This window comes from Schistocerca piceifrons, chromosome 1 (assembly GCF_021461385.2).
Source record: "Schistocerca piceifrons isolate TAMUIC-IGC-003096 chromosome 1, iqSchPice1.1, whole genome shotgun sequence".
Classification (NCBI taxonomy): domain Eukaryota; kingdom Metazoa; phylum Arthropoda; class Insecta; order Orthoptera; family Acrididae; genus Schistocerca; species Schistocerca piceifrons.
Genome location: NC_060138.1, coordinates 570565219 through 570588023, shown reverse-complemented (window position 1 = coordinate 570588023; position 22805 = coordinate 570565219). Strand labels below are relative to the sequence as shown.

Sequence of the window (22805 nt, the reverse complement as noted above, 5' to 3'; positions counted from 1 at the left end):
AGTGAGGTGTGGAAATGGTGTGCGCTGTCATATTTTGGAGAACTGAGATGCAAAATTCGTACCTTCTGTTGTGGTCGCCGGGACGCAACTGCTGCAGTAATTGCAACTTGTAAGGATACTTGTAAAGCTTCATATGCAGGCGTCATCTTAGAACACGCCACACCGTTGTTTGAGGAATTTGAAGTCACTGTCCTTACTGTCTTGTAGACTTTAATGCAGCAAATCTCCAAGATACACCTGAGGATTTTGTAGTGACGAGGGAAGAACCCATTCCCGAAGATATTGCTGAGCCATTTGTCATTATTATCCGAATACCTCAAGTGCAATTAGCGTTTTTCTTGCTGATTTAAACGAGGTCCCGTTAGCTCAAACGCTTCATGTGGAACAGAAAGAGAGAAAGTCAGTGGTCGTCAGATGAAGAAACAATGGCCTTGATGTGTCTATATGTGACTCAGAATGCAATATCTTTTTGTCAGGACGTGGTGAAGAAATAACAGCCATGCGATATTATTAAATAAAGATTTATTACTCATTTGCGATGGCTTTTCTACATCTCTGCATTGCCAGAGGGTCCGTTCCCAGAGAGTCCATACGGACCCATCTCGATGTCCAATCCAGTGTGTAACAAAAAAATGAATATATTGTTAGGGATTAAAGCAAACTAACATTTATCCTGGTTCATGAGGACTGGAGACTACGTAAATAACCAACAAATACGGATAAAGCATAATACACGAGACTTTGCTGCACTTTATTTGCAAAACCTGCTGCATGTCACTTTGAAAGTCCACTGTATTACTTACGCATTACTCGCTAGGAAAATATGCTCAAAATTAACTACAGAAACGTTTTGGGAGCCAAGCTGCTTTTTAACGTTTAGTGCTCAGAGCGTCCCAATAGCCGCAAGTACGGCGAATCGCCGGAAGAGGACGCGAAAAGAGGAACTAACTAAGAATAAAAAACAAGATCGTTACCATGCCATGTTCTGGAAAAACTTGGCCAATAAATTGAAACCAAGGAAGCCGAAATCCACATTTCAAGCGAAAAACTTAGATATAGTATAATGCATTTAGTCGAGAATTGGAAAATTAACTAAAAAAACCGGAGTATTTAGAATACAGTGTGCATCATGAGACGCGAGGTGTATAGGGCAACCAGGAAGAACGTTCTCGACAAGGCACAATGAACAAAAAGACTTTCAGATTAGGCAGTTATAATTAATGTGTCACCGCGCGCCGGCCAGAGTGGCCGAGCTGTTCTAGGCGCTTCAGTCTGGTACCGCGCTACCACTACGGTCGCAGATTCGAATCCTGCCTCGGGCATGGATGTGTGTGATGTCTTTAGGTTAGTTAGGTTTAAGTAGTTCTAAGTTCTAGGGGACTGATGACCTCAGATGTTGAGTCCCATAGTGCTCAGTTTTTGTAGCCGCGCGGAGTGGCCGCCGCGGTTTAAGGCGCCATGTGACGGATTGCGCGGTCCCTCCTGTTGGAAATTCGAGTCCTCCCTTGGGCATGGGTGTGTGTGTGTGTTGTTCTTAGCGTAAGTTTGTTTAAGTAGTGTTTAAGTCTAGCGAGCGATGACCTCTGCAGTTCGGCTCCTTAGAAATTCGCAAATATTCTAACATTTTTTAACTTTAATCTGTTGCATCAAAACACGTTTATGAGACAGGTCATCCACTACACGTATTGAAGAGAATTATGAGACGGAGCACATAGAAAAGAAAGGAAAGAAGTTTGACCTACTTGAAGAACTAGAAATATCAAAGAGTCAGAATAGATTTAACAGTATGACCAGTGTTCATATTAAAGCCAGTGGTAACAAATTCTTCAGCGGCTTTGCGTATCTATTTTTTTTAATCTAGCGGTAATGCGAAAACATAAGCTGTTTTCAGAGTTTCCTGTTGACAGTGTAGTTTCCTCGTATCCCCTATTCTCTGGAAAAGATTGAAACGGTTGATGACTAAGTGCAGTTAATCTATAGAAAAATCGACTGAAAGGTGAGGCAACTGGTGTGACGTTAAGCGACAACCCAGTGTAATGTAGAATTGTCCACTGTTGCCATCAGATGCATTCCTGCCAGTATAAAAGGAAGCGTGGCGTGTTGTGTTGCCAGTACAGGTAGGCGGGAGAGCTCATAGCCTTCGGACACGGACTCGTCACTGCGTGCTGCTTAACAAATCTATCAGGGACAGTTCAACCCATCTAATACTGCAAAATAGATTTCTGCTGAAGTGATTGTGAAGTGGAAATGCGAAGGAATAATCACAGCTAAACCAGGACAAACGGACCTCGCTTATTGACGGACAGGGACCAATGAACATTGTGGTCGGTGGCTGCAGAAAATCGCATGAAGTCAGCTGAAGGAATCATTCGCGAGTCCCGGAGTGGTGCCGGCAGTCCAGCAAGGTAGCGTTCGTAGGCAGCCAAAAAGAAACGGACGCGGTGATCGAGTAGCCCTAACAAGGCAGATGATTGTGTAGTCAGTGCTAAGCGATGCTTGAGGTGGTTTATCGTGCAACATCACTGGTTACTGACTGACTGCAATGAACGAGTTGGAGTGATGAATATCACGATACCTTGTGGCTATGTGATGGAAGGGTTTAGGTGTGGCAAATCTCTGGAGCTCGTTACATGCTATAATGTGTAATGCCATCATTGAGGAACGGAGGATGATGATGATGATGATGATGTTTGGTTTGTGGGGCGCTCAACTGCACGGTTAGCAGCACCCGTACAAATTCCCAACCTCTGCTCAGTCCAATCTCGACACTTTTATGAATGATGATGAAATAATGAGGACAACACAAACGCCCAGTCATCTCGAGGCAGTTGAAAATCCCTGACGCCTCAGGGAATCGAACCCGGGACCCCGTGCTCGGGAAGCGAGAACGCGACCTCGAGACCACGAGCTGCGGACAGGTATGGAGGAGGTGGTGATATGGTATAGGATGTGCTTCGTTGTAAGGGTATGGTCCCCCTGTTCACTTAATAAAACGCTAAATGAGGAACGATGTGAAGATGTGAACCCGTTTTACAACGTTATGTAATGCGTACGATAGAGGAATAGTTCGGAGACGGTAGCTGTATCAGCATAACAGTGCACCCTGTCATAAAGCGACAGTCATGAGAACGGATTGGCCTGGGGAGACCCGTCCTGAACCCAACGGAACACCTTTGGGACGAGCTAGAACGTCGACTTGGCACCAGACCGCAGCTTCCAACATTACTACCTTCTCTGGTTTCGGCCCTTGCGGGGGAACGGGCTGCCACCTCAATGAAAGTGTCCCAGCAGAATTTAAACTGTCGTAAAAGTGAAGGGTAGACACAGGCCATATTAACATCCACTAACAGATGTCCAGATACTATTGCTTAAATAGTGTATAGGAAAGGAATACTTTGATGAACGGGCGCCTGATGAGAAGCAAGGGAGAGGGAGAAGGGTTGCCGATTTTAAAATAAGACGTAGACCTCACTTCCGAAAACCTCGTTTTATTCATTTTGAAGAGCTGCTGTATGAAGAGTTAAACGCAGATACTCAGAAGGTACAAGCTTGATGCCAGAAACGTACAGCTGCTGATAACTTTCCTTTGTATTTTTATGAGGTTCATTCAAACGAAACCTGGTCAATGCGTCTACCTTTGCCTTACACGAACGGTGTCACCACGTAACTGCGGGTATGGTGGCGCCATCTATTAGTAGAGAGACTGACGCCTGCACACCGTTTTGTTGTTACATAGCGCCTGTGTGGTTTCACGCCGAATAGAAGGTTCAAAGTGGTTCGAATGGCTCTAAGCACTATGGGACTTAACACCTGAGGTCATCAGTCCCCTATACTTAGAGCTACTTAAACCTAACGAACCTAAGGACACCACACACACCCATGCCCGAGGCAGGATTCGAAACTACGACCGTAACAGCAGCGCGGTTCCGGACTGAAGCGGAATACAAGGTGATCACACAAGTTATCGTCCACTACCGAACGCGCGGGCGAGTAAGCAGGAACAACGAGGAGTGATTCGATTTTTGGCGGCGGAGGGAGTTGGAGGCCGTGAAATGTATCGATGGATAAAGGCTATGTACAGTGAGTACAATCTGGGTCGTTCGAGTGTTGTGGAATGGTGCAAACGATTCCTTGAGGGGCGAGAGTCACTGGAAGACGATGCTCGTCCCGGACATGTGTTTGAACCTCTAAAACAAACAAGCTATTCGTGGACATCGATTCGCAACGGACGATGGAGTGTGTGACTGGGTCCGACAGCAGCCGATTAGCTTCTTCAAGGATGGAATCGACAGGCTAGTGTCGCAATGGGATGAATTTTCCAACAGTTTTGGCGACTATTTTTGAGTATGTGTACTGTGTATGACTAAATTTTTGTGTTAATAAAATCGTTACCGTTACTTTACACTAGTCAGCGGGTTTCATTTGAATGCCCTTTACATATTCAGTGCTAACTTCAACGTTTAGCTGCACAACCGTACCTCCGAACCGTAATAAGGCTAATATCAGGATTTCCGCAAATAATTGAGCCTCTCCTGTCGGTATCAACAATTGGCACTCGACTCAGCTGCGTCGTGAGTGCACGGAAGAGCGCGTTGGAATGACATCGGTAGAGTAAGGGTGAATGCAGCGCGAGCCGTCAGAGCTGGAGCCGGCGCTGGGAGCAAGCGGACCGTTTCCCCGCGAAAACAAAAGGGGAGCTGTTATTGTTGCGGCGGCTATTGTTCCGTAATGAAGCGGCCCGCAAGCACGCATTGGGGGAGCGCCGGAACGGGACGATAAAACACAGGAAGAGGGGCGCGCTCTCCCACGCTCACGTGCGCCGCACGCGTCGCCGCCGGGTCGATGGCTGCCCCGCCGCCCCTCGCCGCTGCCGCCGCCCCCGCCGCCCCCGCGCACCAGGTCAAGTGCGTACTGCTGCCGCTACTCTAAGCGCGTCACCTGCCACAGCGGCAACCTGGCGCCTCGCTTCAGCCGCCGTACTCCGTCGAAACAGCCGCTATTTCCATGTCGTCTACGTCTACTTACCGAGGATAAAGGAACATTAAGGTTTTACGTCCCATCGACAAAGAGATCATTACAGAATTACAGACAAAGATCAGCCTATGACCGGATAACGCAGTGAAGAAATTCACCTCAGACCACACTGACGGAAAAAAAATCGCAACTCCAAGAATGAGACCTTCTAAGGAAACTGCCTGCACTACGCTTGTTCGTCCTCTTCTAGAATACTGCTGCGGTGTATGGGATCCTTACCGGATAGGACTGAAGGAGTACGTCGAAAAAGTTCAAAGAAAGGCAATACGTTTTGTATTATCGCGAAATATTGGAGAGAGTGTCACAGAAATGACACAGGGTTTAGGCTGGAAATAATTAAAAGAAAGACGTTTTTCGTGGCGACTGAATCTTCTCACGAAATTCCAATCACCAACGTTCTCCTCCGAATGCGAAAATATTTTGTTGTCACCGACCTTCATATAGGGGAACGATCGCCACGATAAAATAAGGGAAATCAGAGTTCGTACGGAAGGATATAGGTGCTCATTCTTTCGGCGCGCTGTACGAGATTGGAATAATAGAGAATTGTGAAAGTAGTTCGATGAACCCTCTGCCAGGCACTTGAATGTGATTTGCAGAGTATCGATGTAGATGTAGATGTAGATGACTTAGGCGACATAAGTGCGTGATTCTCCATCCGAAAGATTATGTCGATTCAAATTTCTCGCCAATCGCATAGGAGTGGTACTAGTAGCACCACTCTGAGGATGCAAATCAGGTTTGCTTCAAATACACGCTTTGCACATTGCACATGGTGAGCTGGTGTTAGTGAAGAATGCCTTTAAGGCGAGAAAGACGCAATTATCAGCACCTCGTTGTGCTTGAACTAGGTCGTGTAATAGGGCTAATAGAAGATGGATGCTCCTTCTGCGATACTGCAGAGAGACTTTGCAGGAATGTAGCCACTGTACATGATTGCTGGCAGCGGTGGTAACGAGAATGCACAGTCACAAGAAGACCGGACTCCGGACGGCCACCTGTCTCTAGCGAGAGGGAAGACCATCGTGTTCGGCGTATGGCTTTGGCGCATCGTACTGCATCTGCAGAAGCAGTTTGAGCAGCAGTTGGCACCAGGGTGACACAACGAACTGTTACAAACAGGCTACTTTGATCCCACTTACTGCATTCGTCCCTGGTCTCGTTCTGAAATTCTACCACTCGCAGTTCCCTTTATTACGAAACTGGCGATTCCTTGATTCCTAAGGATTGTCCTACGAATCTATCCCTTCTTTCAGTTACGCTGTGTCACAAATATATTTTTTTCTAAATAGGTTCTGCACCTTCTCATTAGTTCTTCGATCTTCACATCTTATTTACAGCATTGTCCTTCTCTTTCCATACCTCTCCCCTTTTCACTAGGGGTGCCATTGTTATAAGCGTTTGGGCAGTGTTAGCCGAAGCCCTTCCTTACGCCCCACTCTTCCCAGGACGGGCTTTGTGCGCTCTCTCTCTCTCTGCACCTAGAGTAAATCACATCGTCAAGCGTGAGAGCGATTTCGAAGTGCTTGCGAAGCGTATAACTGAGGCGGGAGATTGATACTAGTGCGATATTCACGTAGTCGGATGTGGAAAACAACCTAAAAACTCATTGGCTCACCAGTCCCCGTCGTTAATCCGCGAGGCGTATTCGCTCCGGGTCAGGCACGTCTCTGAGAATCCCACAAGCGGGACTTTTAACACGCTCAGCTATCCAGACTGGCAACGATTCATGTTATTAATATGTTGAAATATTATGTATATGGGCTGGAATGGAAGTATTACAATGCAGAGACGTTAAACATTTTGGAGACCGAGTCTGAGGATAGTTCAAAAGACGCGCCGGAGTATAGCTCGGGCAACGATTTTCTCGACGCGAGGGCCACCTATCGCTCGAAAACTAGACTGATTTCGTGTGAGAATGATGTACGGACGTCTCGTTATTTCTCCTTTAGTAGATGCAGTCTTGTGTTGTCAATTTACAGAATTATTACGAAAGAAAATTTAGCGAACGTAACAGACGCTGTCGCGAATGGCTGAGCCAATATGTGATCGTATTGACATCATTTCGAGTATGTACTCGTTTAGATTTAGCAGTTTGCTGTAATTCTGCTACAAATAAGTCACATTTTTTGAGCTAGTAAGAGGTTTTCGAAGCTCAGGAGGAAGAAACGGCTCAACAAACCACTTCGCACTTTCTTTTTCTTCCCTTGAAAAAAAAAAGTAATTTATTGGAGAACTAAAGTAAATATGAAAAATAAATCATGAAACCAGGACGTTCTTTTAATATACACTCCTGGAAATGGAAAAAAGAACACATTGACACCGGTGCGTCAGACCCACCATACTTGCTCCGGACACTGCGAGAGGGCTGTACAAGCAATGATCACACGCACGGCACAGCGGACACACCAGGAACCGCGGTGTTGGCCGTCGAATGGCGCTAGCTGCGCAGCATTTGTGCACCGCCGCCGTCAGTGTCAGCCAGTTTGCCGTGGCATACGGAGCTCCATCGCAGTCTTTAACACTGGTAGCATGCCGCGACAGCGTGGACGTGAACCGTATGTGCAGTTGACGGACTTTGAGCGAGGGCGTATAGTGGGCATGCGGGAGGCCGGGTGGACGTACCGCCGAATTGCTCAACACGTGGGGCGTGAGGTCTCCACAGTACATCGATGTTGTCGCCAGTGGTCGGCGGAAGGTGCACGTGCCCGTCGACCTGGGACCGGACCGCAGCGACGCACGGATGCACGCCAAGACCGTAGGGGACCGCACACTGTTACTCCTGGGGTATCGGCGAGGACCATTCGCAACCGTCTCCATGAAGCTGGGCTACGGTCCCGCACACCGTTAGGCCGTCTTCCGCTCACGCCCCAACATCGTGCAGCCCGCCTCCAGTGGTGTCGCGACAGGCGTGAATGGAGGGACGAAAGGAGACGTGTCGTCTTCAGCGATGAGAGTCTCTTCTGCCTTGGTGCCAATGATGGTCGTATGCGTGTTTGGCGCCGTGCAGGTGAGCGCCACAATCAGGACTGCATACGACCGAGGCACACAGGGCCAACACCTGGCATCATGGTGTGGGGAGCGATCTCCTACACTGGCCGTACACCACTGGTGATCGTCGAGGGGACACTGAATAGTGCACGGTACATCCAAACCGTCATCGAACCCAACGTTCTACCATTCCTAGACCGGCAAGGGAACTTGCTGTTCCAACAGGACAATGCACGTCCGCATGTATCCCGTGCCACCCAACGTGCTCTAGAAGGTGTAAGTCAACTACCCTGGCCAGCAAGATCTCCGGATCTGTCCCCCATTGAGCATGTTTGGGACTGGATGAAGCGTCGTCTCACGCGGTCTGCACGTCCAGCACGAACGCTGGTCCAACTGAGGCGCCAGGTGGAAATGGCATGGCAAGCCGTTCCACAGGACTACATCGAGCAACTCTACGATCGTCTCCATGGGAGAATAGCAGCCTGCATTGCTGCGAAAGGTGGATATACACTGTACTAGTGCCGACATTGTGCATGCTCTGTTGCCTGTGTCTATGTGTCTGTGGTTCTGTCAGTGTGATCATGTGATGTATCTGACCCCAGGAATGTGTCAATAAAGTTTCCCCTTCCTGGGACAATGAATTCACGGTGTTCTTATTTCAATTTCCAGGAGTGTACCTTACTCAAGACAATATAAAAATTACGTTACTGCCTTAACGCTTTGAATAATGGCATAAATGGCCAGTTTTCTATGCCCGACATTTTTCTAAGTGGGCAGTCTTCAAAGCTAATTCGAAGTCACGCATTAACTTAGCAAAAGGTTCATAAGGTGCTACGAGCATCCTTTCCGGGTGCACACAGTAACCTGATAACACAATACCACAGGTCGTACTGGACAGTGGAAATGTTGGAAATTTGTGGTAAGTTCCTATAGGAGAAAACTACTGAGGTCATCGTCCCTAGGCTTACGCACTACTTAATCTAACTTAAACTAATTTACGCTAAGGACAACACGCACACCCATGCCCGAGGGAGGACTCGAACCTCCGACGGTGGGAGCTGCGCGATCCGTTACAGGGGGCCTCAGACCGCGAGGCTTCCCCGCGCCGCGCAATAGTGGATGTGTTAGTATACAATATCTGCCAAAAGCTCGCCACCTACCTTCAGTACTAGCATTTTACAATGTTTAGCTTCAGTGATTATTTGCTACTTTTGTTATAATGAAAAACCACTTTTCAAAAATTTATATGTAGGCAACTGTGTACATCTAAAGTACAATCCCTTTCATGTTAGCCACGTGGTTACCCGCCAACCACCGTTTTAGGTAAACAGTTTACATTCCTTCCAATATTTTCAACTGTAAATTGCTTTCTGAACATGATATAATAGAAAAACCATAGGTATGTAATGGCACATTCGATTTCGAAGTAGTTCTGGCCCATATGAATGAGAAAAATAAATTTACAAAATCACAGAGGTAAATTCAATTCGTACACCTGCTCGATTTCTTTTCGTTGTAGCTCGTTAAAGCACGTCGAGTACACACACACTATTAACTCTGTTCCGAAAGTACTAGTATCTAAATTTATCATCAGATCTCGCATACTGAAGTGCCCCGCTCATTCGTACAGTACTTTTCGTAACAGAGAGGCCGAGTAGCTGCGCCGTCAGCGCGGCGGATTGGTAACCGAAGAGGCCCGGGTTCGATCCCCCGCCTGCTCGGCAATTTTCTCTGCTTTGGGACTGTGTGTTAATTGCGCTTATTTTCAAACTGCCATAATCGATATTACTCTTGAAATGGCCAATAAACTGGAAGGAAGAAACAGTGATTTACGGAGGTTTTCGGTGTAGCTGTGCAGTCAGTTTCCGGCAACACAGAAATTATTTAACATGCGCAGAGTAATCCTAATCTGGACACTGTTTCAGTCAAGTGAAAAAAGAAAGCTCATGTGCCATGAAACGTCGTTGCCGCATAGATAGGGGAAATTGGTGCCAGACTGATATGTTCTACGTGGCACTCACCAGGCGTGAATCACGCTGCACGCTCGGGCTACCTGCGGTCCCTACCCCGCACGTGAAGAACTCGCTCGACTCACAGAGAGAGAACACGGCAGGTGTGCGCCGCCCTTTAATCCTCTTAGCCGTACAGCGCGTGGGCGCCGGCCCACTGCCACATCGTTTCAATTATTCGCAACCTTTCTGGCGCCGCTCGCACCGTTAAGCACGTAGCGATACGTGAGCCGTCTCCCTACAACGGCCGACCAGAGCAGTGCTGTAAAATAGATGCAGTTACTTTGCACTGCTCCCTTTGTATACCAGTCAAGCGGGTGAGAAATGTCAGAGTATCTTCTGCTGGTGCTAACCGTTATTTGGTATGTAAACACTTCCTTATAAATTAAAGATGAAGACTCGCCACTCATCACACGTAATTTTTTTCTTTATTTTACGTATTTCAATCGACCAACATGAGCATCTTCAGAAATTACGTAGCCGAGGGCCACACGCTACAAATATCAGATTGTGTTTAGCGCCGTCATAAAAAAAAGAAAAAAGAAAAAAAAGACTATGAAGGCGATGGTATACGCATCCCAGTATTTGTAACATGTGGTCCTCGGCTACGTAATTTCTGAAGATGATCGAGTCGTTTGAGTGAATCAACTAAAAGAAAAAGTTATATGTGGCTTGTGGCAGTTCTAGAATTTCTTACGTTCGCTGTTCCCATGCAGAGATATGCCTACGATAGCTAAACACTTCCTCTTTTGAGTGACACTTCTTTTCGAGAGACATACATGCATTCATTCATTGTATAATTGGCACTCTCCAGGAGAATTTCATTGCAAAGGTAGTAAAAAAAGTCTTGAAGACGTTAATGTAGAAAGAAAACCAGACTGCAGTTATACTAGTTGAAGCAAATGCAAGATTAACACTAGCAGAGAAGGGAGTGAGACAGGGTTATAGTCTATCGCCAATGTTATTCAATCTACACACTGAGCAAACAATAAAGGAAAATATGGGGAATTTTGGAAAATGAATTAAATACAAGGAAAAGAAAGAAAAACTTATCGATGCTGCGATACTGTAATACAGTGAGAGATGGAAAAGATATTGCAGGAACCCTTCAACCGAACGGATAGCGTCTTGAAAGGAGGGTATGAAGTGAATATAAATAACAGTAAAATACAGGTAATGGAAAATAGCCGAAATAAGTGATACTGAAGCAGTTAGATTAGGAAATGGGGCCCAAGAACTAGTAGATGAGTTTCGCTATTTCGCGGAAAAATAACTCTTGTAGAGAGAATATAAAACGCAAACTGGAGACAGCAAAAAAAACTTCTGAAAAAGAGAAATTTGTTAGCTACGACTGTAAATTTAAACGATAGTAAGTCTTTTCTGAAGTTCGAGTGTACGTGGGCAACAAACAGTTCGTGTAAAAAGAGAATAAAATCTTTTGAAATGTGACGCTGCAGAAGAAGGCTGAAGGCTAGATGGGTATATCGAGCTGACACGCTGGGAAAGGCGCACGTTTTAGCCGGGATACGAGAAGGCCGCCGGCCCAGATTTGAAAGTGCCCGCGTGGATTAACGACGAGGACCTGTGTTCCCGCCAGCCTACATGCGGGTTTTAAGTGGTTTCACACATCCATCAAGGTGAATACCGGGCTCGAGCCCACGTTCCGGCCCAGCTACACAATTAGCGAGCATTTCGAAAAAGCATAAACATCCTTATTGGCTTCGTATCATGTTTAGATTTCATCGAATGGTTTTGAACGATTCCTAGCCGTTCCACCCTGTACAGTAAAACAAAAATTGCGGTCGCACTACACTCCAAAGGAGTCAAAAACCGTTCAAATAGGGTTCCAGAAGCCGATGTCCTTACAGAAGGGTTGAACCGTTCCGAGGGTGTCGATCGTTGACAACACCGTCGTCCTGTTGCTCATCCCGCTGTCAACTGTCATTTTCGACAGCGAAATTTGTGGCAATTAGCGCCCCAAACGAAGTGGTGGTTTCACTGACGCCCTTTAAGCCACTTTATGAGGCCTTTTCGTGTCGATTCTGAGCGTCGGGGTCTCTTGAATACTCTCCTCGGCCAACCATATGAAGACGTGTGATTTCGAGTTTGGGTGCCGTAGTTCTGACCTCCACAGCATAGGCGTCAAAAGAGGGGGTGAAATATGGGTAAGTAGGAGGGGTACGACGTCAAGGCCGTAGTTTCACTCGTAAACGGTGGCGCTGGGCAGAGGTGTGGTGAAATTTGGTGCCACTGTGACATCATTAACGCATCTTATACCTCAAAAAATAAATTAAAAAAAATGGTTCTAAGCACTATGGGACTTAACATCTGAGGTCATCAGTCCCATAGACTTAGAACTACTTAAACTTAACTAACCTAAGGACATCACACACATTCATGCCCGAGGCAGGATTCGAATCTGCGACCGTAGCGGTCGCTTGATGTCAGACTAAAGCGCCTAGAACCGCTCGGCCACAGCGGCCGGCTCTTATACCTCATATGAACTTCTGAGCTCTAGCTTTTTTTCATATCTGTCAACATCTTGTTGTCTGAAGCGTTGCCAAGCCCGAGGATGACGTTGCTGGGCGCCACGCTTTTGTATTATCACAGTGAAACTTTGGGGACCTTTGATCCAGATTTCAAACTTACAAGCAACAATAAGCGACAATTATAGGTTCTCCGAAAAGTAATGCTTTAATAGTGTTGTACAGCGTGTTTTCTTTCTTTTAACAATGTAACAGGACCACTTACCTCGATATGTTAGCGACCTGCCTTTTTACAATTGCGAGAACATACCAAAATTTCATTTTTGGGATGGAGCACCGTACCACACTGACAATTGCATTTAAGTGTGTTTCTTAACAGTGACCCCGTCGGCGGTTCGAGTCCTCCCGCAGGCATAGGTGTGTGCATTGTCCTTAGCGTAAGTTAGTTTAAGTTAGATTAACTGGTGTATAAGCCTCGGGACCGATGACCTCAGCAGTTTGGTCCCACAGGAACTTACCACGAATTTCCAAATTTTCCTTAACAGTGAGCTGCCTGTAACATGGATCAACTGTAAGCGGCATAGAAATATCGCATTGCAGCATTGGCCTCGAAGGTTGCCTCATCTCACAGTGTGTGGAGGCGGGGGATTGTAAAAGTCTCCGCCTGTGTACCTCCCCTTCCGACAACTTTGGGTGATCAGAACATCGCATTGCAACAACAATGAAAGCAGTAACTGCAGACCTGCTCTCAAAAGCAAGAGAGGAGTTTATCGTCTCAACGTTTGGCGTACGACTGGTGGAGGGGACATTGAAACATACAATTTTGATCCTAAATATGATTGGTAAATGTTGGTAAATACAGTCCACTGCTTTATGTGCAAGCATAGCAACGATATGTCGTTCCAAATTAGAACACGTCTCTTTGAAATCCAGTAGTACATCGTTTATGTGGACTTGGAGCGATCGTAGGTCATCCGAACCATCGACAAATCTGATAACTTGGAGATAAAAAACTAGTGACATTGGTTAAATGCCGCAAACACACGTTATATTTATTTTGACACAAAAATTGTACATTTTTTCACATATTGCGTTCGAGTATTGAAAAAAATATAATATTTATTTTTTATAAACTGGAATAACCAATAAGTTCCTTTTGAGAGAGATTTTGTATTTCATCAGTGTGCAGCACGCTTAGGCATTTTATCAGCATTATTTCGGGCTACGTAGTTTCTGCTTGGCTTCCACTTAATCATTATTATTGGCCTCTGTGTCTACGGATGAACCAGAACTCCATCGACAAACTTCCAGAGATTGTTGAGGGATACCTTCTGAGTATTTTGGTATAAGGGACCCACGGTGTCCGGCGGCTCGTTATAGAGTTGTTGCTTTTTGTTTGGCTTCTTGCCGCTTAATCACATGTCGACGGTATTACTATGGATAGGATTACTGACGAAAGGCTGGCCGACATGCACCTCGTGTACAGGTTCACTGAATGCAACGGAAGAGCAGCACAACAACGCTATGCTAACCTTTCCCATAAAGACGGCAACCACACCAAATCACAGAACTTCAGCGTCCGAGGATTGTTGCAATACCATGTGTTTTGTGTTGACTGTTTTGGTTACAGCGTGTTACTAGCTTCTTCACTCTCATTTCATAGAAATAAAAGTGATAGAGGTAACAAACCATATAACTCATAATTACTTTATTATTCTGCAACGAGGCCAACGGCCTCGCCGCAGTGGTAACACCGGTAACCGTCAGATCACAGAAGTTAAACACAGTCGGGCTGGGCTAGCACTTCAATGGGTGACCATCCGGTCTGCCTAGCGCTGTTGGCAAGCGGGGTGCACTCGGCCCTTGTGAGGCAAGCTGAGGATCTACTTGACTGAGAAGTAGCAGCTCCGGTCTCGTAAACTGACATACGGCCGGGAGAGCGGTGTGCAGACCACGTGCCCCTCCATATCTGCATCCCGTGACGCCTGTGGCCTGAGGATGACGCGGCGGCCGGTCGGTGCCATTGTGCCTCCCAAGGCCTGTTCGGACGAAGTTTAGTTTACTTCTTTTTATTCTGCAACGAGCCACAGAAGACAGTGAGTTCCATGCAACAAAATACTGAGAAAGTATCCGTGAACAGTCTCCAAAAGTTTGTTGGCGGAGTTCCTGTTCATCCTGTATAATAATGTCTTCAGGTAGAGTGCAAGTTCGTCGGATAATCCATCATCGCTATCGACATAATGTGCAGACGAACAAATTGCGATAATATCAACAGAAATGATAACGTCGTTTACGAAATTAACACTTATATCCCACTGTCCTGAAATGTTTGCAAATGCTTCAAGGGCCTAACGACGATCCACAGTAAAAACTATGCAGTCCTAAGCGTGCACTTAAAATTCACCCCGAGATACTTTCTTCATTCATGCACGAGAGACATTGTGAAATGGAAGAGTTATTTTTGGAAGAGCGAGTAGAGTGTGCAGCTGTTGTGAGCACCGCAGGTAGCAGGTAGGTGTTGGTAACGTAGCGCCTGGTGTTGTGCGGGCAGCAAGGCGCTGCCCGTGGAGCGCGCGACGAGCCGCGAGAAGGGCCAGCCGCTGTGCATGGCGCAGTTCTACCGCCTGCTGGGCCACTGCCGCACGCCGGGCGCGCCGCGCGACTCGCTGCACGACCACGCGTCGCGCAGCCACCACGTCGCCGTCGTCTGCAGGAACCAGGTCCGCCACGCCCCATCCCTCTGCCGCAACACCGCCCAAAGCCGTCCACGAGCCGCTGACGTCAGGGACGCCTCGCACGTCTACAACCCGCGAACCCCTACCGTAGTGCGGAATGCCTCTCTCTTAGGCTACTCACACCACAAACTCGCTTGTTCGCCAGTTCGTTACAGAACATGTTCGGGAACTGACACTTTCTCCTACCTCCTTGTTTGTATGCTGAATAAATTTATGTCCATCTTTGAGGTCTCCTTCTTTGGTACTAATTTCATCGACTTTAAATATCATCCAGCATTGAAGATTTTCTTCTCCGTCTGCCTGTGTTCCCTGTAGCCTTAACTGCACTGGTTCTTCGTTGAATGACGCAGTTTCTTCGTAATAGCCCTTCCTTTAGTTTCTTTCCAGTCCTACTCTTAAAAGAACGAGATAGCTGTACACCAAAAATGGATCAATGCAGTTTTTGTCTATTTTTCCACGTAATCGCTAGCAGTTTCTATGCATCTATCCCTCAACGAAGATTCCTTATTTTTATCTCGAAGTCAATGTCGTACATTTTTCTTTACCTGTTCATTGTCTTGAACTTGACGCCACACATAGCTTCTTTCATCGAACTAAACATATAAAATTTCGAAGACACAATGTCAGGGCTGTAAAGATAATGAGGTAGAATCTCACAGTCGACTCCACCAATAATATCAGTTGTGATGTATGAGGTCGAGCTTTATCTTGAAGAAGAAGCGCGCGTTTCCTATGCCCTACCAGACATTCCCTCTTCAACGCAGCTTTGACTCTGACGCAATCATGCCTGAGTATCATAGGCTGACGATAGCGCGTTATTCCACCAAAAAAATTAGAGAAAATGAAACCATGGGCACTCCAAAGAATGGTTAACCTGATGTTACTAGCCGATGGCTGCGTTTTGTATTTCCTACGGACAGACAGTTTAGAGTGAATCCACTGAATACTTTGATGCTTAGACTCCAGCTCAGAATAATGTACCCAAGATTTATCACAGGTTTAAATCATGTCCAAAAATCTTAGCTACTGAAAAGACTTTTGAGCTTGGCGCAGATCGAAAACTCTGTTCTTTATGATGACTGGTATGTTTCCTGGGAAACTATTTTGCACACGTCTTACGGTACATCAGTACGTTTTGGATGATGGAATGAGTTGTGCCAACACTTACTCTATAGTGGTCAGCAATTTGTTCAAATATAAGTAATCGGTCTTCTTGGATCAATGCGATCTTGCAACACCGAGGTTGATACTGATACTGGGCACCCAGAGTATTTCTCTACGGTTACCCTTTTTTGGCTGTTTCTAAACTTTTCCAAGCGTGCAAGTACACAGTTACTGCCATGTTGTTTGTTGATGCGAGAGAATATTTCTAATGGTTGTACACTTTCCGAAAGTAAAAAATCCGAACACAGACTTCCGTTCTTTAAAATTATTTTCTTGGAGCGCACACGCTGTCGCACCTAACACCTTAAATGTTATATTTACACCGAATTAATCGAACAAATGACTAATACTCTACGTAAGGTTTTCAACTAACGAAAAAGGCTGTCCCTGCATTAGGCCTTGCCTTCATTGTACAGTGTGGTCAGAAACAGTTTGAGAGGATTGTAAATGCATTGCAGGATAGGCTGTGCTGAGAAATAATTTTTAAGAAAAAATTCTATACATTGTACCGCTTCCGATTTAGCATTGAAGTCAGCAAGGCAGGTAATTTAGCACGCAAATTCAAGCAGCCTGCCAGAGACGGTGTTGCCAAATGAGTACTTCATTTGGTTTCCACCAACAGAGCAAAAGAGTGATGCAAACTTTGGACAGTGGACGCTTCCATCCAATGGTCTCCTGTAGTTTTTTTTCTTTTTCGCTTTCAGCTAACCAAACGAAGAACACGTCTGGTAACACAGCATCTGGCAGGAAGCTTGGATTTACTTGCACAGTGGCCTAATTGGCAAATCCGAATGGTAATTAAGTTGGGAAAGGTACAATGTAACAAGTTTTTTCTTAACACTTATTTCTCATCACAACTTACCCTGCAGTATCCTTAGTATCATTCCAGACCGTTTCTGATAATCCGGTATGTTTGTTTGTTTAATTAGTGAAAGACCCCCGTAATTCTTTAGTTCACTTTAAGGATTTTTCTCCACAGCCGCATTTCAGAACTACTAAAGTATGTTTTCCCTTTGTTTTTAACTATTCGTAGTTCACTGTCATATGATACTACAAAAAATTTCGTAGTTCTATTGAAATTCTTTTTACTGTTAAAAAAGTTTCACCTTCTCAGAAGCAGTTTTACTCGCAGATAGTCTATTTTTTATCTCCGTACTGCTTCTATTTTGCGTCTCCATACTTCCTAAATGCGTGATTGATTTAATTTGTTGCAAGCTTTTTTCTTCCAATGATAATTTCACGCAGGCTTCATGTTTTCTGATTCACAACACTTCAGCTTTTTCTCCGTTTTTCCTCATTCCGCACTCTTTTCACGCTTGTATTACACCTTCTACTACAATTTGTAGTTATTTCCTCTGACATGGGCAATACTGACTTATCACTTGTATACTTAACTGTATCGGTATTTCGTCTCGTAGTATTAGGCCTATGCCTCCTGCATTGTCTATTCCACTTTCTGATATTTCCTGAGTATAAATATTGAAAAGCGCTGGTGACACGCACCTTTCTCTAATACCCTTGCAAATTTGTGCCGAACTGAGACTATAACCCGGGTTTCCTGTTTGTCGCGAGTAGTCGCCTTAACCACTTCGGCTGTCCGAGCACGCTTCCAGGAGAGGCCCAAATCTCCATTTGTTCTGGTGCGTGCTCTCCCTTGTGCTCTTATTATATTACATAATCCCTTTACAGGGTGAAACATTGTTTTTCTTTCGTTATTGGCTTACTATGGTATGGAATACTGCAGTGCAGTGCCTGTCACAGTGCGTCGACCATCAACACTCACATTCATTTTTGATTGATTGATTGATTGAGAGGGGTTATGGGACCAAACGGTGAGCTCATCAGCCCCGCGATTCTGAAGTGAGTCACAGAAGAAAGATGGTGTGCTAAAAGTGGACAGATCCAATCAGGGGAGTTAAATTATAAAATAAGGAATATTAAACACACACAGTAAAGGCAAAAAATGTGAGATCAAATCTAAAAATTGGAAAAAAGTGGGCGGACATGGGGTCACAGACCGAGAAGACTGTAAAAGAAGTCCAAACCACAACCAACCTTCCCCTGCCCTAAGACTAAAGGAGAACCCCATATCTGGAAATAAAAAACCAATTTCCTGGAGGAAACCGAGGACCAGTTCAACCATCCGTGAATCGTCTGCTAATATTAAATTTAAAGAATTAGGAAGACTGCACTTAACACGGAGGGCCGAAAAAAGACGGCATTCCACCAATATGTGAGAAATCGTCAGTCAGGCTCCACAACCACATTGTGCGAGTGGGAGGAAATAATTAGTGAGCCGTGTATGACCAATGCGTAAACGGCATAAAACAGAGGACTCCTTCCGAAAGGAGCGGAAGGAAGGGAGCTAAACTGCAGTAGACTCCTTGATTGTGCGAAGTTTATTACTATTAGCAGTAGCGCTCCAGGTGGCATTCCACTTTTGGTCAAAGAGAGATTTGACATAGACCAGCATTTCTGCTACTGAAACCATGGAAGGAAATAGGGGGTAAGTATCTGCTTCTCTAGCCAAATGGTTAACCATTACATTCCCTGGGATGCCCACATGACTTGGAACCCAAAGAAAGTCGATTGGACAGGCGGCACGCTCAAGGGCAGCGAGAAAGTCATGGATAGCAGAAACCAAAGGGTGACGAGACTAGCGTCGGTCAATAGCCTGCAGGCTGTCATGGAGTCTGAACAAATTAAAACACTGTGGAGGGAGGCCTGAGAAACAAAAAGGAGGGCCCTGTGAATGGCTAGTAGCTCTGCGGTGAATCCCAACAATAAATGGTGTTCGAAGCCAGTAGGAGACGTGGAAGCGTAACCCACCTTATTGATTTTCTTAGAACCATCGGTGTAAAAGATGGTTGCACCCTGGAACTCTGCAAAGATGGCACATACAAGACGCCGGAAAACCATAGAGACTTTAGGACCCTGGAATATATCGGTCCTAATCTGTGGTCTAGGCACCATCCAAGAGGGGAAGGGGGTTATAGAAGGAAAGACTTGAGGGGGGGGGGGGGGGGGGGTGCAGTCCAGTGAGTGGAGATGGAGATCCCGACAGAGGGAAGTGAGACACATGCCAACCGGCAATCCCACCTGTATGCAGGTGTTAGGAGCGAGACATCCCTCGTTGGCGAAGAGCACGGGATACACGGGATGGTCTGGGAATTGGCGAATGGCGATTGCGTAAGAAACAGTGATTTGACTCAGACGGATGTGTAGAGGGGGAATCCCCGCTTCTGTGAGGAGACTATCAACAGGACTAGTGCGAAAGGCACCAATAGCCAGATACACCCCATAATGATGGACAGGGTCAAAAAGTTTCAAAGTGGAAGGAACTACTGAGCTATAAACCTGACTACCATAATCTAGTCTGGACGAGACCAGAGCACGGTAAAGATGGAGAAGAGTGGAACAGTCTACACCCCAAGATGTGTGGGCCAGTAGACGGAGAGCATTAACATTCTGCATACATGTATTCCTTAGGTGGGGGATGTGGAGCAGCCATGTCAGCTTGTTATCAAAAATAAGGCCGAAGAAACGGGACTGTGCCACAACATCGAGGAGTTGATTGCCTAAATAAAGTTCTGGATTGGGGGTGCACTGTGGGTCGACCACAAAAATGCATAGACCGCGCTTTGGAGGGAGAAAACCGGTAGCCATGGGCGGTGGCCCAAGCAGAGGCCCGTCGAATGACGCCTTGGAGATGGCGCTCAGCAGATGCCACCGAGTGGGAGCTGCACCAGATGCAAAAATCGTCGACGTACAATTCCGGGGTAACCAGAGGCCCAACAGAGGTCACAAGCCCATTCATGGTAATGAGGAAAGGTGGGATACCATACTCCTGAATCTGAGGGGCCCTGAGTGAAGTGCCAAATCGAACCCGGAAGAGCCGGTGAGGTAAAAACTGGTGGATAAAAATCGGAAGGGGATCACGGAAGCCACAGTCATGGAGGGTAACTAAAATGTGATGGAGCCAAGCCGTGTCATACGCCTTATGTAGGTCAAAAAAGACCGCGACAAGGTGCCGGCGGTGAGTAAAAGCCTGTCGAAAGGCTGATTCCAATCGGAGTAAATGGTCAGTTGGATATCGCCCCTGCCCAGAAGCCACACTGATACGGGAACAAAAGGCCCTGAGATTCGAGTACCCATCATCACCTGAAGCTGACCATCTTTTCGAGAAGTTTACAAAGTACATTCGTCAAGCTGACTGGGCGGTAGCTCTCGGGAGACGTTGGGTTACTATCGGGCTTAAGGATGAGGATGACTATACTGTCTTGCCATTGTTACGGGAAAGCACCCATGAGCCAATTGTGGTTGAAGCCCCGTAGAAGCTGTTGCCTCTGGGGACCGTCCAAGTGTTGGATCATCTGGTTGTGGATGGAATCCGGGCCTGGAGCTGTGTCTCGTGAGGAGACATCAATTCCCATTCAGTGAAGGGTGCATTATAGGGCTCAACATGGTGCAGGATGAAACAGAGGGAGGTCTGTACAACTCTGCGTTTCTGCTAGAGAAAGGCAGAAGGGTAGGAAGCGGACGACGGTGCCGTCGCAAAGTGTGTCATGAGGTGTTCTGGGAGGACCAATAGATCAGTGTACAGAATACCTTGGACGTTCAGACCCTGGACAGTTGACTGTCGCCGGCGGCCCAGAAGGCTGCGGAGCTTGGACCAAACCTGCGATGAAGAGGCACAAAGGAGGAAACATAGCGCTCCCAGCATTCCTTTTCATTCCACTTAGTAAGGTACCGAGCCTTAGGACTGAGACCCTTGAAAGTGAAGAGGTTGGCCTGTGAAGGGTGTCGCTTAAATCGCTGCAGCGCCGTCGGCAGCCCTGGACAGCAACTTCCACATCCTTGGTCCACCACGGTGACGGTCGACGACGAGGGGGTCTTGTGGATAGGGGGGACAGTTGCGCCAGCAGCATGAAGAATGGTGACAGAGATGCCTTGCACGACTACATCAATGGAATTCGAGAGGCAGGTGTCAAAGTGGGCAGCAGACGTATATAAAGGTCTTCACGCTGCAGAATGCCCAACATGGGGGCCTGTCTGGCTGGCGGAAGCAGGGGAACGATATGAACACCGGAAAGTGGTCACTGCGACAAAGATCATCATAAGATGACCAATGTAGGGAAGCCACGAGGACAAGGGAGTGAATAGTGAGATCGATACCAGAGAAGGTGCCATGAGCGGCACTGAAGTGGGTAGGGGAACCATCATTGAGGAGACACAAACCGAAGTCCGTGATAAGTTGGTCAATTAGGATACCCCTACCGTTGAAGTGACACTCCCCCACAATGGATGGTGAGCATTGAAGTCCCCAAGGAGAAACAAGGGCGGGAGTTGCTGGATTAGGGTAGACAGTGCAACGTAAGGAAGTGGCCCACCTGGAGGGACGTAGACATTGCTAATGGTGATTCATTTTTCATTTGTTCTGGATATTTTATAGCTGATGTGAATCCATAATCGCAATTTTCGAATTTATTCTTAGTTGACTACGTCTGTTGATCGTCAACTCAGAGTCTCGATACACTGCACTGCAGTAGTTCACGCCATAGCATAGCAAGGCAATGGCGAGAGAAAACTGGTACCTCACACTGTGCGGGAAAAACGACAGTGTAGTGCGAGCACAAGGGAAAGAGTAGACAGCAGAACAAATAGAGATTCTGGTCGCTCCTGGAAGCGCACTCAGATAGCCGAAGTTCTTGACAAGAGCGAAATCCATTTTCGAATCCCGGTCGGACACAAACTTTCATTTGTTCCGAGATATTATATAGCTGACGCGGATCCATGAACACAATTTATTCTACCAGACTACAAGTTGACTTGATCTGTGTTGCCAACAGACGGTATTAGCTCCCTTCGTTTCCGGTGTATATGCCTTGAGAGACACTGATCAGATACGATTAGTCTGTCGTTAACTACGTTACTCGGAGGCTAAAACGTCAACTGGTCATGCCGTCATCCAAATCCAGTTGCACGGTGCTTCAGAGGCAACAAAAATTAGATTTTCAGTATTTCAGACAATTATTGACCAAATTTAAAAATTTAATCTGTTGTCATAATTTATTTATTTAGAGATATAATCTAACACTAAAAATCTAACACAACAAGTATTAAAGTTAGAGATCACGTAGACGTCTCGTGCAGCATAATTCGCGGCACGCCAATTTCCCAGGCTACATTCATTTGGTGTTTGATAATCAGAGCACTAAGAGACTTCCATCAAACTTTACACCTATTTCAAACCTTTTAAAAGCTTTTTCTCTCTGACACACCACACAAAATATGAAACGAAAAGGTTTATCACTTAATACGTTTTCGCTGATCATTCAATAAAACTTCAGCATCAGGTTTGATGTTTTAATTTATTACTTCTTTAC

At 46.2% G+C, this 22805-nt stretch overlaps 1 protein-coding gene across 1 annotated transcript in view; it reads left to right on the top strand.

Annotated features, from left to right (window-relative positions):
• LOC124752147 (choline O-acetyltransferase) overlaps window positions 1-22805 on the top strand; it is a 121446-nt gene that overhangs the window by 6005 nt on the left and 92636 nt on the right. The window contains exon 2 of the mRNA XM_047248993.1: window positions 15072-15180. Within this exon, the coding sequence (XP_047104949.1) occupies window positions 15072-15180 (109 nt within the window). The remainder of the gene's footprint in view (window positions 1-15071; window positions 15181-22805) is intronic.